General features: G+C 42.2%; 1 protein-coding gene across 2 annotated transcripts in view; it reads right to left on the minus strand.

Annotated features, from left to right (window-relative positions):
- The window catches only part of arap2 (ArfGAP with RhoGAP domain, ankyrin repeat and PH domain 2), a 227,178-nt gene that overhangs the window by 23,706 nt on the left and 190,318 nt on the right, over positions 1-13,154 (minus strand). For both annotated transcript variants that reach the window (XM_050067659.1, XM_050067658.1), the window contains exons 25-26: positions 10,588-10,665; positions 35-109 (exon numbers count right to left, since the gene is read on the minus strand). In XM_050067659.1, coding sequence (XP_049923616.1) covers positions 35-109; positions 10,588-10,665 — 153 coding nt within the window. The remainder of the gene's footprint in view (positions 1-34; positions 110-10,587; positions 10,666-13,154) is intronic.

Below are 13,154 nucleotides of genomic sequence, written 5' to 3' on the forward strand. Positions count from 1 at the left end.
AGATGCACACATAAACGCGCATACACGGTTATACCTTGATTAAACAGCAGTTCTCTGGCTTTCTCTTTTCCAGGTACACTTCGAAGATCAAGTCCCCAGCTGGGGAGAACTGGGGAGAGAGGAGGAAAATGGAGTGAGACAGAGAGATCAGTTGAATTACAAAAACAATGCAGCCGGATTAATTGGCTTTTCTTCTAAATTCGTGCTCCAGTGTGGCATGAATCTAAATGGAGAAAAGTGAGAGAAACGGTTAGAGGATTTGTGGAAACCAAAGGTCGTTTTCTGAGCTGGAGGCAAACTAAATCCCGGTGGCGTTAATGGAATGCAAAACCCGGCTAAATAAAGAGAACATGTGTGAGACAAACTTGTAAAGGTGGAAGCGCAGGGTGCATGTTTCACCTACACTAAAACCGATATGCTCTCCCCAGGTGTTAACTTTAAATGTGCTGTCAGTTAAAAAAATGTTTTGAAGATGCACCCAGGAAAATGTTCAGGGGTTATTATGGGAATGGAAAAAACAGAGATGCCAAGAGGGAGATATGTGTTCAATGTAACACTCTTTTCAATCTTGTATTTGTACGAGGCATGCAGCACTGCAGGAGAGGAATTACTTTTTATCCAATTTTGCCTTTACCAACTTCACAAAGTGTTGCTTTGCTATAAATCAAATCTCAAGGACTTTTAATTTAGTCATCCCCTGCTTTTATATTATTTTCTGAAAGCCACATGAGCTCATAATTGTATATTAAACAAAATCTATCATTCAGAGGTTGTCTGCACAAGGCTTTTAACACAGAGGTGACTGATCCAGCAGCTAGCAGCTAACAGTGCCAACAACGGCAACAGTGTTGACCAAGCAGCAATATCCGGGGCTGAAAAATGATGAGCAGGTATAGCTACGGCTGAAGCAGCTACATGACTCGCCTACCATGCATACATTATCAGCCCACTTTGCGCCTTCTTGCAGGAGTGAAAGCTCTGAAGACAATGCTAATCAAGCGTTAAGCTAGCTGTGAAGTGTTATGTTAAAAGACAGGCAGTTAAGGTTAGGCTAAAGGTTCCATCTTGTTACTTAAATGGTGAATCTTATCTGATTGATTATTACTACGTTGGCCTCATATTTATTCACTGCAATGTTGCATTGTAGGCTAGCAAGGTTCAAATTACCATTTCGTTGGTGGGTTTCAACATGGACGTGCCAAAAACTGCAGTTCCTCTAATGGCCACTTGAGGCTGGCTCCAAAAGTGAGTCAATCCCCATTGACCTCTATGTTAAATGTCTAACTTAGCAGCAGAAATAAATATGTTAACACCCTGGAAAAAAATCGATGTATTTCCCATGTTTCCAGTTTATTTAGGCCTTAAAGGAGCAATAAGCGAAATTCATAATTTCTAGATTGAAGGAATTAAAAAATTGCTATGTGAAGAACTGGAGGTGTAATTTCATCTGGAGTATAGCATGACCTCACACACCCTCTCTCTGTGTTGATCTCCAGCCTTGTTTACAAGCCGGTCCGGCTGCGCGTTCATGTACGTTCATGTGAACGTAGCCCAGCTAACATTTGCAATTAGCATTGTAAAATGTAGCCCAGCGGGCAGCCTGGCGGCTGTGTTTAGCTATTTCCCTGCCTACTTCAATGATGATGGTACCTGTAATAAATGCAATATATTTGCTGAAATGGAGGCGAGGCTCAGTGACTAGAAGAGCTGGTAGAAGCGCTCCATAGCTGCAAGCTACTCCAGTAGCCGTAGTAGCTCTAGTGCTAACTCTGGGAGCTAACGCTAACATTCCTCTCTTCTCCGTGAGCCCGCCAGGCTCCACGCTAGAGCTCGCCGGAGCCGAGAAGCAGGCTCCCGGAACGTTAGCATGGCAGCCGACTGGTGCTAACGCTAACGTCCCCACGCTTCTCGGCTCCGACTCACTGAGCCTGGCGGAGAAGCGTGGGGACGTTAGCACTAATGGGCTGCCATGCTAACGTTCCAACTCTTCTCCGTGAGACCGTGAGCCCGGCTCCCGGCTCAGTTGGAGTTGGAGCGTTAGCGTGGTAGCCGAGTAGTGCTAACGCTAACAGGAAAGCAGGGAAATAGCTAAACACAGCAGAGACCGAGAGTGAGTGAAAGACATTGCTAACTGCTAAACTAAGTTGGCTGTTTAGGTTTTATTTCCTCGCCCCTGTGGCGAGTGAATCTGCCTGCAGTGAAAGCGGGGGCTAACCGGTGCTTCCTCCTCATGCTCCATTTCACTCAGCTGCTAACACAGCCAGTTAGCCTCCGCTAGCTTCCCAGCTAGCGGCTCTCCGTTTGAATCCAACCGGAGCACCGAGCCCTGGTTTGTTATTCAGGTTAATGTGGGAAGAAGCAGCGGGTATATCGGGCAGCTGAGTGAAGCGGAGTGAAGTGGAGCCTGCGGAAGAAACACCGGGACCGTCTGGATGTGATAGTCCGTGGAGATGCTGCGGTGCTTGGCTGCACAGACAAGGCGAGTGGGGTGGGTGTTGGAGAGCAGAGGTAGAGGGAGGAGTGGCTCATGACACACTTTGTTTTGCTCTACAGGCAGTGCACAACAGCGAACCTAGCGGTGAAACGATTTCGCTTATTGCCCCTTTAAGTAAGGCAGAATTAAAGCCGTGGCCACTTTGAGTGACAGGTGTGATCCATCCGTTGACAAGTCAGCTACCACAGTGACAAAGTTGGTTTGGTAACATTACCACGGTGTAACCCCAGAGTCACAGATTGTAAGCGCATCGCTGTCGCTGTTACTATTTCAGTGTGTTTTCAGTTCAGGAACATTAATGGTATCCTTGTGCCAAAATATTGGTTGTACTAGAGAACCCTATGGAGTCGGATATTCAGTTTTTCAGTTTTTTTTTTTTAAGCATTTTTTGCTAGCTAGCATTAGTGTAAGTATTATCACAGATAACCATAGCTGTAAATACACAGTGCTAACGAAGCTAAGAGCTAGCATAAGGGTTAGCTCCACCCTCTATTCCAAATATGGTCACTTGTGGCTCCAAAAATCCAAGATGGTAATGGCCAATGCTGAACTCGAGGCTTCTAAACTGGAGCCCACAAACCAACCGGTGGCTACGTCCATTATATATACAGTCTATGGTCAGCAGCTAGCAGCTAACAGTGCTAATAGCAAATATGGCAGCAGATAGTGGTTTGATACACCACAAGTGCCTGATAATTCGAAGCCTTTGTGGCGGTCTACCCTTAAAAGTTAAACTTTAAATACCATAAAATTTGCTTTCCTGCAATGAATTAGATGAGAAAATCCATACCGCTCTCATGTCTGTCCGTTAGCCAGGAGACAGCTGGTTTAGCCTAGCATAAAAACACCAAGCAAGGGGACACAGCTAGCTTGGCTAACTCTCAAACAACAACAAAAAACGACCAGCACCTCTAAAGGTCACTAATGAAGCTGTTTCTTGTTTTAAAAATTGGACACAAACAGAGATGTTAAACAGACAAGCTGTGGTTAAAGAGTGACGTGCTAACAGTAATGCTAACATGCTAACAGCAGTGTTTACATTTATCCTTGTAGATGTATTAAACATGTTGATAGTGTTAACATTTAGAGGTTTTAAGCTGGCTTAAAGTTTTACAAATATATATTTTTGAACTCTGAACAGAGCTAAGCTACCCTTTTCCTTTGCTTACAGGGTTTAAGATACACTAAGCTAAATTAAGCTAACAATGCAGCTTCATTGACGAGAGATATATCAAGCTAGCCATAGATCATAAAAAAACAACAACTATGTATCCTTAGTATAGACTGAATTTGATAATGGGTGGACAGTGATAGTGAAAAACATAAACCCAGATAATCATCTTATGGTGCCGTTTGAAGTTTTTACTCACAGATAGATAGATAGATAGATAGATAGATAGATAGATAGATAGATAGATAGATAGATAGATAGGAGATAAAAGAGAAAATATCTCTCTTTAGCTAAATGTAACCTGTGTGAAATTAAAAGGATGACTTTTACGTGGCCTTTCTGCCTGACATTCAGGAGGTCAAACTCCCAGTAATATTGGTCGTGTCAGTACAAATCATGGCACCTTTCTCCATGTGTTGGGGCTCTAATCCTCTGCACCCAATTAAAAACTGACTTTTTTGGTGTGAAAAAACCAAGAAGTTAAGAGAGAGAAAAAAAATTTGGGTTTAAAAAGAAGAGAGAGACGGGGGTCATACTTAAGGCACCAAATCTGGATTTCTTGCCAAAGGGAGTGGGAATCCATCTCTAGAAAATGAACAACTAAGTGGGCACGAAAAGGTTTCTTTTCCCTCGGCGATCTGGAAATTACAGTTACTTTTCCTTTGTCATTTTAATGTGCAGGTGAACCGAGGTCCATTATTGGCTCAAGCTGGGAGAACTATCGCATGATAAGAGGGAGGAAGCCACTTCTGACTCCTGTGGCCCTAAAGTGACACAGAAATTACAGTCATTCGAACCAATGGAGCGAAGGCTGTCATTGTGAAAATGTCACACACAGATATGGCGCCATCTTGGTTTGCTAAGTACACTTTTTCCTTCTCCACCTTCATTGTTATGCAATGGAAGAAGGACCAGGCTCACTTTAGAAACATAGCGTCTGTCGAGTGGAAAAAGACAGATAGGAAGTAAAGCAGGGGCGGGGCCAGGCGTTGAAAACATTCAGGGCTCAGCCCAAATGGAGGAGGGTCCGACGGCATGGTGTCCACCATTTACAGCAGCTATATGACTATTTTTCAAACCATCTGAGATAAATAAAATGCCTCAAAATCTGTGCATCCTTGGGGAAAAAACATGATCGTTGCCAAGGAAAAAAATCATCCTGTTGAGCAGGGAGACTCAGCTCGCTTTGCCCGGGGGCCTCTTGTGCAAAATTAAAGGAGGCCAGGGGCCAGTTGCAGCAGCCGTGCTCAGGTCAGGTGTACGCAGTGGCGTCTGTAGGATTCGAGGACATCCAGGGATTAACCCAGACCTCTGCTGGGGGGTCCAGGGGATCCTCCCCAGCACTTTTTTTAATAAACAAGCTCTATTTTGATGCTTTTTCAAACGCACTCTGGCATCTTGCTTAAATTTAAAGTAAAAGATAAAATAAAATCCCAGTCTGAATCAATATAAGTATCCCTGCTGAAGAGCCTCCATACTAGTTTGTATTTTTGTTTTGTCTGTCCCCATCATTCTGAAACCCTAACACACCATACTTTGAGGTTGACTAATTTTCACTCCTGTCACCTCAAAAGTGCTAAAACTCATCTGATGTTACTATTTTTAAGTCACACAACATAGATGGGGTAGAAATTTGGCAAAACAGCATTAGTAGTAGAGTTTAGTAATTGAATGTTTAGCCAGTAAATCTGCTACAGTTGAATCCATCCAATTATAATCTTGCCGAGTTAGTATTTGATCATTCTCGGAACCCATCGGCTGTATTCGGCGTCTGACTTCCAGCAGACGGCGAATACAGCCTCTGGGGGCAGACCCCCGATTTTTTGGCATTCCGGTTTGATTTGGGCGGAGGAGACGAATTTCCGTTTCCGACTTCCGTTTATATATAAGTAAATATGCTGAACCATTGCGATGGATTCAGAGTTTGCAGTGACACTGAATGTAGAGTCTGTATATAGAGACTAGTATTTGATTAACGCATCAACGCTACCTACCCAACCTCCCACATTCGCACCATAGAGTGTGCCAGTAAACCCGGAACTCCGTTAGCGCTTTTAGCACTTCCGGTTCTCTCGTCTAAAAGTCAATACGTTTTTTGAATGGGATTTTGGTAAAATGCCTCAAATAAGGTCTGTGGTTAACAAAAGCTTAAGCGAGTTTCAGGTTTTGTTCTACGACATAAAACACGTCAGTAAATACCCTACTTGTGAATTTTGAAGCTTTTACGTGTCGTAAAAAAGGCGGTTGCTAACAAGTTGCTCAATACGACTACAAACCCTGTCGGGGACATTAAACGTCATCACCCCCGAACAGGCGAGAGTGCTGGCAGTCCGCCATTACAGCTTCTTATTTAGCTTAAACAGTCCGATTTCCCCATTATACAATGTTTTTAAAATAAAGCGGCCGAAATCAGTTGAAAGCTTAGTGGCAGTGACGTCAAGAGTCATGTGACCGTGGAGTAGTCATGTAGTCTGTTAAAGCCTAACATTAGCTTTTTACTTCTGGCGATCGCATTTAAGCCTCAAGTGGCCATTAGAGGAACTGCAATTTTTGGCACTTCGCTGGTGGCTTCATTTTTCAGCCCTTGAGGTTGCCACTTGATTGGAATATGACTTTTAAACCTTTATTTTCACTGTTTAGAAGGGTTAGTCTTATTTCACTGTAGAGCTGCGTGTAGTGTATTGCTTCCTGTCGCTTTTATCACTGCTGCTGCGGGAGCGTGAACTCAGGACAGGACTGTTAAAAGGCTTGTTGTTGGATGTTAGCCACAGCTGCTGTGTTAGCTCATGCTAACCGGGTTAGATGTTAAACTGACTAAACGGAGAGCAACTCCAGGCTCTGGAGATGGTCCATCAGTGCTGCGTCTTACCTATGTAAAGGCAGCAACAGAAAGTTTGCTAATTTTTAATTTGTTAACTTTGAATATATCGTTTAATAGGCTAATCGAACCCTGGCTGTTAGCAAATTAATTTTAAATTGCACTTGTTGTCTGCCGTTGGCCAATTTATACTTTTATTCTTACGTTACATTTAATTTTTCACAAAGACTTGAGGACTCTATGACAATTTGATGCGAGTGCTTGAATATGGAAGTTACTTAAAATGCCCATTCCTAATCTGGGCACCTCTAATTGCAAATGGATCCCCAACAATGCCAAGAACATGGTCCTCCATTATTTAAATTGAATATTAGGCCAACAGAAGAACATTTACTCAATTGTAGTAGACTTCTTTATCTATTCATGTATTTAAAAACCTAAAAGATTTGGGGCGTTTGAGAAAACATTCAGGGATACACCCCCTAAAGCTTCCCCCTTGCTCCGCCCTTGAAATTAAGCTGTTGAAGACTTGTTTGCAAAGCCAGCAGAGTGCAGCAAGAAGAGGTGATAAATGGTTTTACAGCTGACGGGGAGATTTCTAGGCAGCGAGTGAGAAAAACAGCAATGTTCTATTCGAAATGAAGGCATTTCTAATCTTCACCAAAGTCATACTCTCTCTGCACTGGCCCTGGCTGTAAATGCAAGTATTGATTTTAAAGTGCCACTTCTAAGTTACAAGGCATGACATTGCCTTGCACCTCATTATATCACTGATTTACTTACTCCCTCTGTCTAGCCATACTATCCACTCGCAGGGTGCAGGCCTCCTTGTCATTCTCTCCCTTTAAAGAAGGAAACAGTTGAGGTCAGAGCATTCACCTGCCGGGCCCGAGCCCTCCGAGACAAGCTTCCTGCAAGTGTTGAAAGTGCTCAAGTGCAGACCCCAGAGCTATTTGTTTAGCCACGTCCTGTACCTGAAATCCTAACTGGACTCCCTGTTTGGCAGCTCAGCTAAAGGAAGTGCTGTGCCTGAGTACAGCCTCACTCAGTGGCCAATCCACACGTCAGTTTGCTTAATTTTGCCTGGTGATGGAAGTAGCTCTATTTTCAGAAGAAATAGCTGATTTCGTCGAGCAATTCATCTCCAAGTGACTCAACAGGATGAACGTTGATGGTCTGAGACATGTTTATGACCATCCAGCACCGCTCCCATGATTGGCTGTGATTGAAAATGTGATGAATGTTGAAAAGAAAATGTGTTTTTGCTCGAGTTGTAACAACCCCGGCCTAAAAACATATACTTTACACCATTTTGACAGTCGACTGTGTAAGACCCACTGAAGTACCTTTTTTTTTTTTTTTTTTTAACATGGTAGCTTATGTAAACCTGAGCCACATTCCACTATAAATACACTGTATGCATACATAACCACCGTAAGTGCAGCCTGTATAAATCTGTGCGTGGGAAATTTTTACCAACTTTTCTTTTACCATTTTTCTTCAGGTTAAGAGCTGCATGCACTGGATGAATACAATGGACATTTCAAGGTGAAACTTCTAACTTTTACTTCACTTTAATTAACTGATGGCTTATTTGACTGGGTTCGTTTTGAAATGGCCTCTCAGCCCAGTTGCCACAAGAAAATGTTGGCATTTTATGTTTCTGCAAACCATGAATACATTTGCAAGTTTCATACATGGCATACCAGTGCTTCTAAAGTGGCATAGTATATGAGTTGACTTTGTCATCAGGAGTTGGAGGGGAAGGGGGATGGTGTAAGACAATGAAACAGGTTGAGATTTTGCAAGTTATTGCTGTTTTCCCTGCAACTTTTTAGGCACGAAACATGTGTAATTTATTGACCCATCAAATTTCTAGGCATGTGGTCATACTAAGGGCCTCTGGCTTCTGTATGGCTCTGTAGACCAAAGTCTGCAGGTTATTGATCTATAATTGAACTGAATCATGTTTGTGGAAAACAAATGGAAAACTCAATAAATATATTATTGGAAAAAAAAAAAAAGGTATGAAAAGTTTTTTGTTTTTGCCAAGACATTGCAGGTTTTCCTGCTGGGATTGTGCGCCCCAAACTGGGTATATTAAGCCAAAACATGATCTTTTTCTAACTATAACCAAGTAATTTTTTATCCTAAACCTAACCACTTGTTAATCACAACAATGTTGAAACCTTAAGTTTCAATGTATCAGCTAAATCACTGGTTACCAACGTGAGGGTCCCAACCCCCTCTTTGGGTCGCCAGAGTTTCATGGGGTCATGAGACCTTCTTGATTTTAAAGGGTGTAAGAAATCGTTTAAAAAAAAGTATAGAGTAGGCTTATATCTTAGCATTTCATTCATTTCTGTAAAGACAACTGAATAAAACTGTTGTTTTTCAAGTTTAGATTATTATTCAGGTTATTAACGTTAAAAAAATCTCACAGGATTAGAGCACGGTGAAGACCTGAACACAAGCTGCGGTCTTCACTCTCTGCTAAACAGCCTTTAAAAGAGCTAACAGAATAATGGCCAAGTGTCATAAGCAGCAACGGGCCAACGGATTCTGGATCTGGCTGGGTCGGACCTCCGTTGGCAGGCCCGTTGCGGCTTTCGTGGTGGTGTAGTTGGGGTAGCTAGCAACAGGAGCAGCCTCCTTTGTGGATCGGGTTGTTTTTATTTTCCACACTTCCCTATTCCGGTATTGACTGACTTCTGATTGGTTAAAATGGCCTTTCCGTTAGAGGTTACATCGCCACCTACTGCTTTGGCATGTGTATTACATCACTTGGTAGCGGGTTTTGCGGTTTCGTGTGGATATCATTTTTTTTTTTTTATCACACCACTCGTGTGGACGAATCTTTTTTTGGAAACCTGAGCCCGAAAAACTTCGGTTTCAGAAGTACACAGGTCTGTGTGGACTAGGCCTTAGAGTCACCAATTGACCTACATGTCTTTGGACTATGGGAGGAAGCTGGAGTACCCAGAGAAAACCCACGCTGACACAGGGAGTGCATTCGAACTCATGGTAACATGGTAATTTTTGCATTTAATTTTCAAAAAAAATACACAAAAATTATGACAATGTGACTTTTTTTCTTGGGTGTGTACCAAACAAGCATGTTCCCTTATGTCTGGAGTACGGCTTGTAGGTCGGGCATCTCTGTAGCACCACAATGCTTCATTATATTGGTATATTGTGACACATTTTACCTTAAAAAAAATTGCAACTCTCTCTTTTCTGCTGTTGGTTTAGAAAGCCAGTGAGTGACGTGTGGCCACCACAGATACAAATGATCATCCAAAACTCATAAAACAAGACAAAGTAAGTCCAGTTTTAAAAAAACAGATAATCCATGTGACATTTTAATGACTTTAAGCAATGTTTAACGTTGCTTTAATGTTAAATCATCCCTAAAATAAGCTTCTCCATTATCTCAAAAGAGACATTTCCACCATGCTGACTGTAATTACACTAAATGACGGCTCCTAATGAAAAAACTAGTAACTTCTTTATTTTTCTACAATAGTTTTCTCAGGTTAAATCCTTAAAACCCTCGAATTTGTGTCCATAACAAAAAAAGTTGTCCCAATTTTCACCTCCGACAGCTTTATAATAGCACCGGCTTTCCACTGAGTAACCCTCCTGACCCACAGCAGCAGACATGTTCTGAAAGCCTACGGACAAGGTGGGGAGGAGAGGGTGTGGGGAGCGAGCAGAAAGGAGTGGGCATAAACAACTTATTTCAGATTTCAACAACGGCAGCGGCATGTGATTTATTTTTTTTCCCCCAGTTATCTGAACCAAATGTTTTTCTCGGATGAGGCATCCAGGCATAAAGTACCTGCCGTAAAGGTTAACAGGAACAAAGCCCTTTTTTTCTCCCCTCACCCGCCTGCTCCTGCCTCCTCCGCCGCCATCGTCCCCCCCAAACCCCCGCCTTCATTTTCACCAGAAAAACAGGAAACTTGTTCAAATGAATCCCTGATTTGAGAGACCCTGACTCACGCAGGCAAATCAATACACACACACACACACACACACACACACACAAACAAACAGAACACCCGTCAGTGATTTCCATTTGGGTTCCGCGGGTCGTCTTACCGTGGCGTCCTTCTTCTCGTTCCAGCGTGTGATGAAACTATTCTCTCTCTCCATCTGTTGCACCCGGTCTTCATTGACCTGTTGGACACACACCAAGACACACAAACACACCAATTCAAACCCAGCCAACGAGGAGAGAGCTGCTTGATGGAATCAGAAAACCATTTTTCGAAGGTAGGATTAATTTCAGCCCTTAAATATAACACGTGGAAGACTAGATTAAACCGGTAAAAAAAGGCATCACACGCTAACTGTAGAACTGGGTCGTTCAGCTAACACTTCTAAAACTAATTTGAAGGAGGAAGTTGGCTGTGAGTGTTTGACACAGCTCAGCACCAAGTGAATACTCCTTTCTTTCACAAAGCTCTGTGTGGGAATGATATTTTTTATTCCAACTTTTTTTTTTTTCCTTAACACCATTATCATTTCCAGAGAACAATTTGCTTTGTTAGACTTCTACGAATGGCAGAGGAGATTGGAGGGGTAAAAAAAAAAACTCACAAACTCATCGTGTGTGTGTTTAGGCCTGATAATGGGCCCCGTCGACGACATCCAGCACAGAACTGGCGCTTTAATTAGCGAGATGTCTCACTCGTTTTATGTCACAGCGTGTGTATTCGCCGCCATTGGGCCCATGATTGGTTGAGCTTAATGGCTATTTGTCATGCGAACGGCGGCGTCCCGAACCGATTTGGAGTGAATGCTCCTCCTTTAACGTCAGAACAAGAGGGATCCAGGCGTTCTGTTGGGAATTAGCAGGCGCTCTGTGCTGCGTATCCCATAAGCCAGGCAGCTCTCCAAGGGTAACATTGATCCCACACCCCCGCCCATCCGCACATCAGCAAAGTCAAGCCAATTGTGGAGATTTGGCAGCAACAGTTCTGCTCCCCAGATGGTTGAAGTAGAAGTGTGTAAATAAAATAATGTGTGCAGTTTAGTTTAGATATGCAACATGGTAACATATGAAGGCTTCATATATTATTTTCACCTGTCGTTGATTTGAGATTCATCCTAAATCCAGCAGAACGACTGCACCAGAAACACCTCCGTTTATCTGCTAGTTTGTAGAACAATAACTATATTTTTCACTTATATTCACTCAATCTGTAAGATTCATTTACAGGTATACTCCGCAGGATTGTCGGTTACAGTTTGTGAACACACTTGCCAGTGAAACTGAAAGTAAAAGCCAGCCCCAGATTCATTCCTGTTTGGCATTTTGCCTCTCTACATTTCCATGTTTTTGGCGCTGTGTCTCTTGGATACCTGCCGCTCACTGTCTGGCACCTGGTCGTTACCATTTTATATTAAGCCCTGACCTCACCTGAGCAATGCGGGGGTACACGCCCATAAACAATCTAAACAGAGCAGAGAATAAGAACAAAAAATATGAAGATCCAGGCAGAGGGCAGAGGCTCTGCAGAAAAATACACCACCAGACACTTTTAGTGGGTCAAAAATGATGATTGAGAGGGATTACCTCTGTATGAGCCTATATTTAGTTTTCTTTATGTTAAGAGTGACATGACACGGTCACGAACCTGTCATGAACATTATGTACATGTCATAAACATGACTACTGTCATTAAGTGTCATTCAGTTTTTGTAATGACATGTTGACATTGTTTGGGTTGTCTTGATTATGACAACTTGACATTAATCAAAGTGACATTACCAGAAGTTGTCTTTGTCATGACAAGTTGACATTAACAAGAAATCCACCTCTTTTTGTGTTTATGACAAGGTGACGTAATGATTATTATAATTAGATGTCCAAGGTTACAGGCCGATTTTAACACTCGGTCAGATAGATGTCTGGCAGGATACGACACAAAACTGGCTGTCATGACACCATTATGACAGTGTAATGAATAACTGTTTTAACTTGAAGTAAAGTGGTACCATTTTGATTTGTCATTAAGATTTCATGAAGGATAAGACTGGCTGTCATGACACCTTGTCATAATAAGGACATCCCAAACAAATTTAAAGTCAACTTGTCATGCCAAAGACATCTTCTGGTAATGTCACTTTGATTAATGTCAACTTGTCATGACAAAGACAACTCCTGGTAATGTCACTTTGATTAATGTCAACTTGTCATGCCAAAGACAGCTTCTGGTAATGTCACTTTGATTAATGTCAACTTGTCATGACAAAAACCGAATGACACTTAATGACAGCAGTCATAAACGTTTATGACATGTACATAATGTTCATGACCTTGTCATGTCATAGTTATGACAGTGTCATGTCACCCTTATGTAATGTTCAAGTAAGTGTTACCAATCCTGCATAGTATATCTAAAAATCAAAAATAAATCCATTAAGTTTACATGTGAAAATAACTTTACATGTTATGAAATGCATTATTCAGCCTGTTGCATGATGTCTTCTGCGGATCTGGAGCATAGACTGTATAAAAACAATGGACGCAGCCACTGTGATGTCACCCGTGAGTTTATAGACTGCAGTTTTGAAACCTTTTGTATTTTGACCAACTGTGGAACCAGAGGTGACCATATTTAGATGAGAGGGTGGAGCTGTGGAAGAGCGAGGGGCAGGTG

Source organism: Epinephelus moara, chromosome 17 (assembly GCF_006386435.1).
Source record: "Epinephelus moara isolate mb chromosome 17, YSFRI_EMoa_1.0, whole genome shotgun sequence".
NCBI classification, from domain to species: Eukaryota; Metazoa; Chordata; class Actinopteri; order Perciformes; family Serranidae; genus Epinephelus; species Epinephelus moara.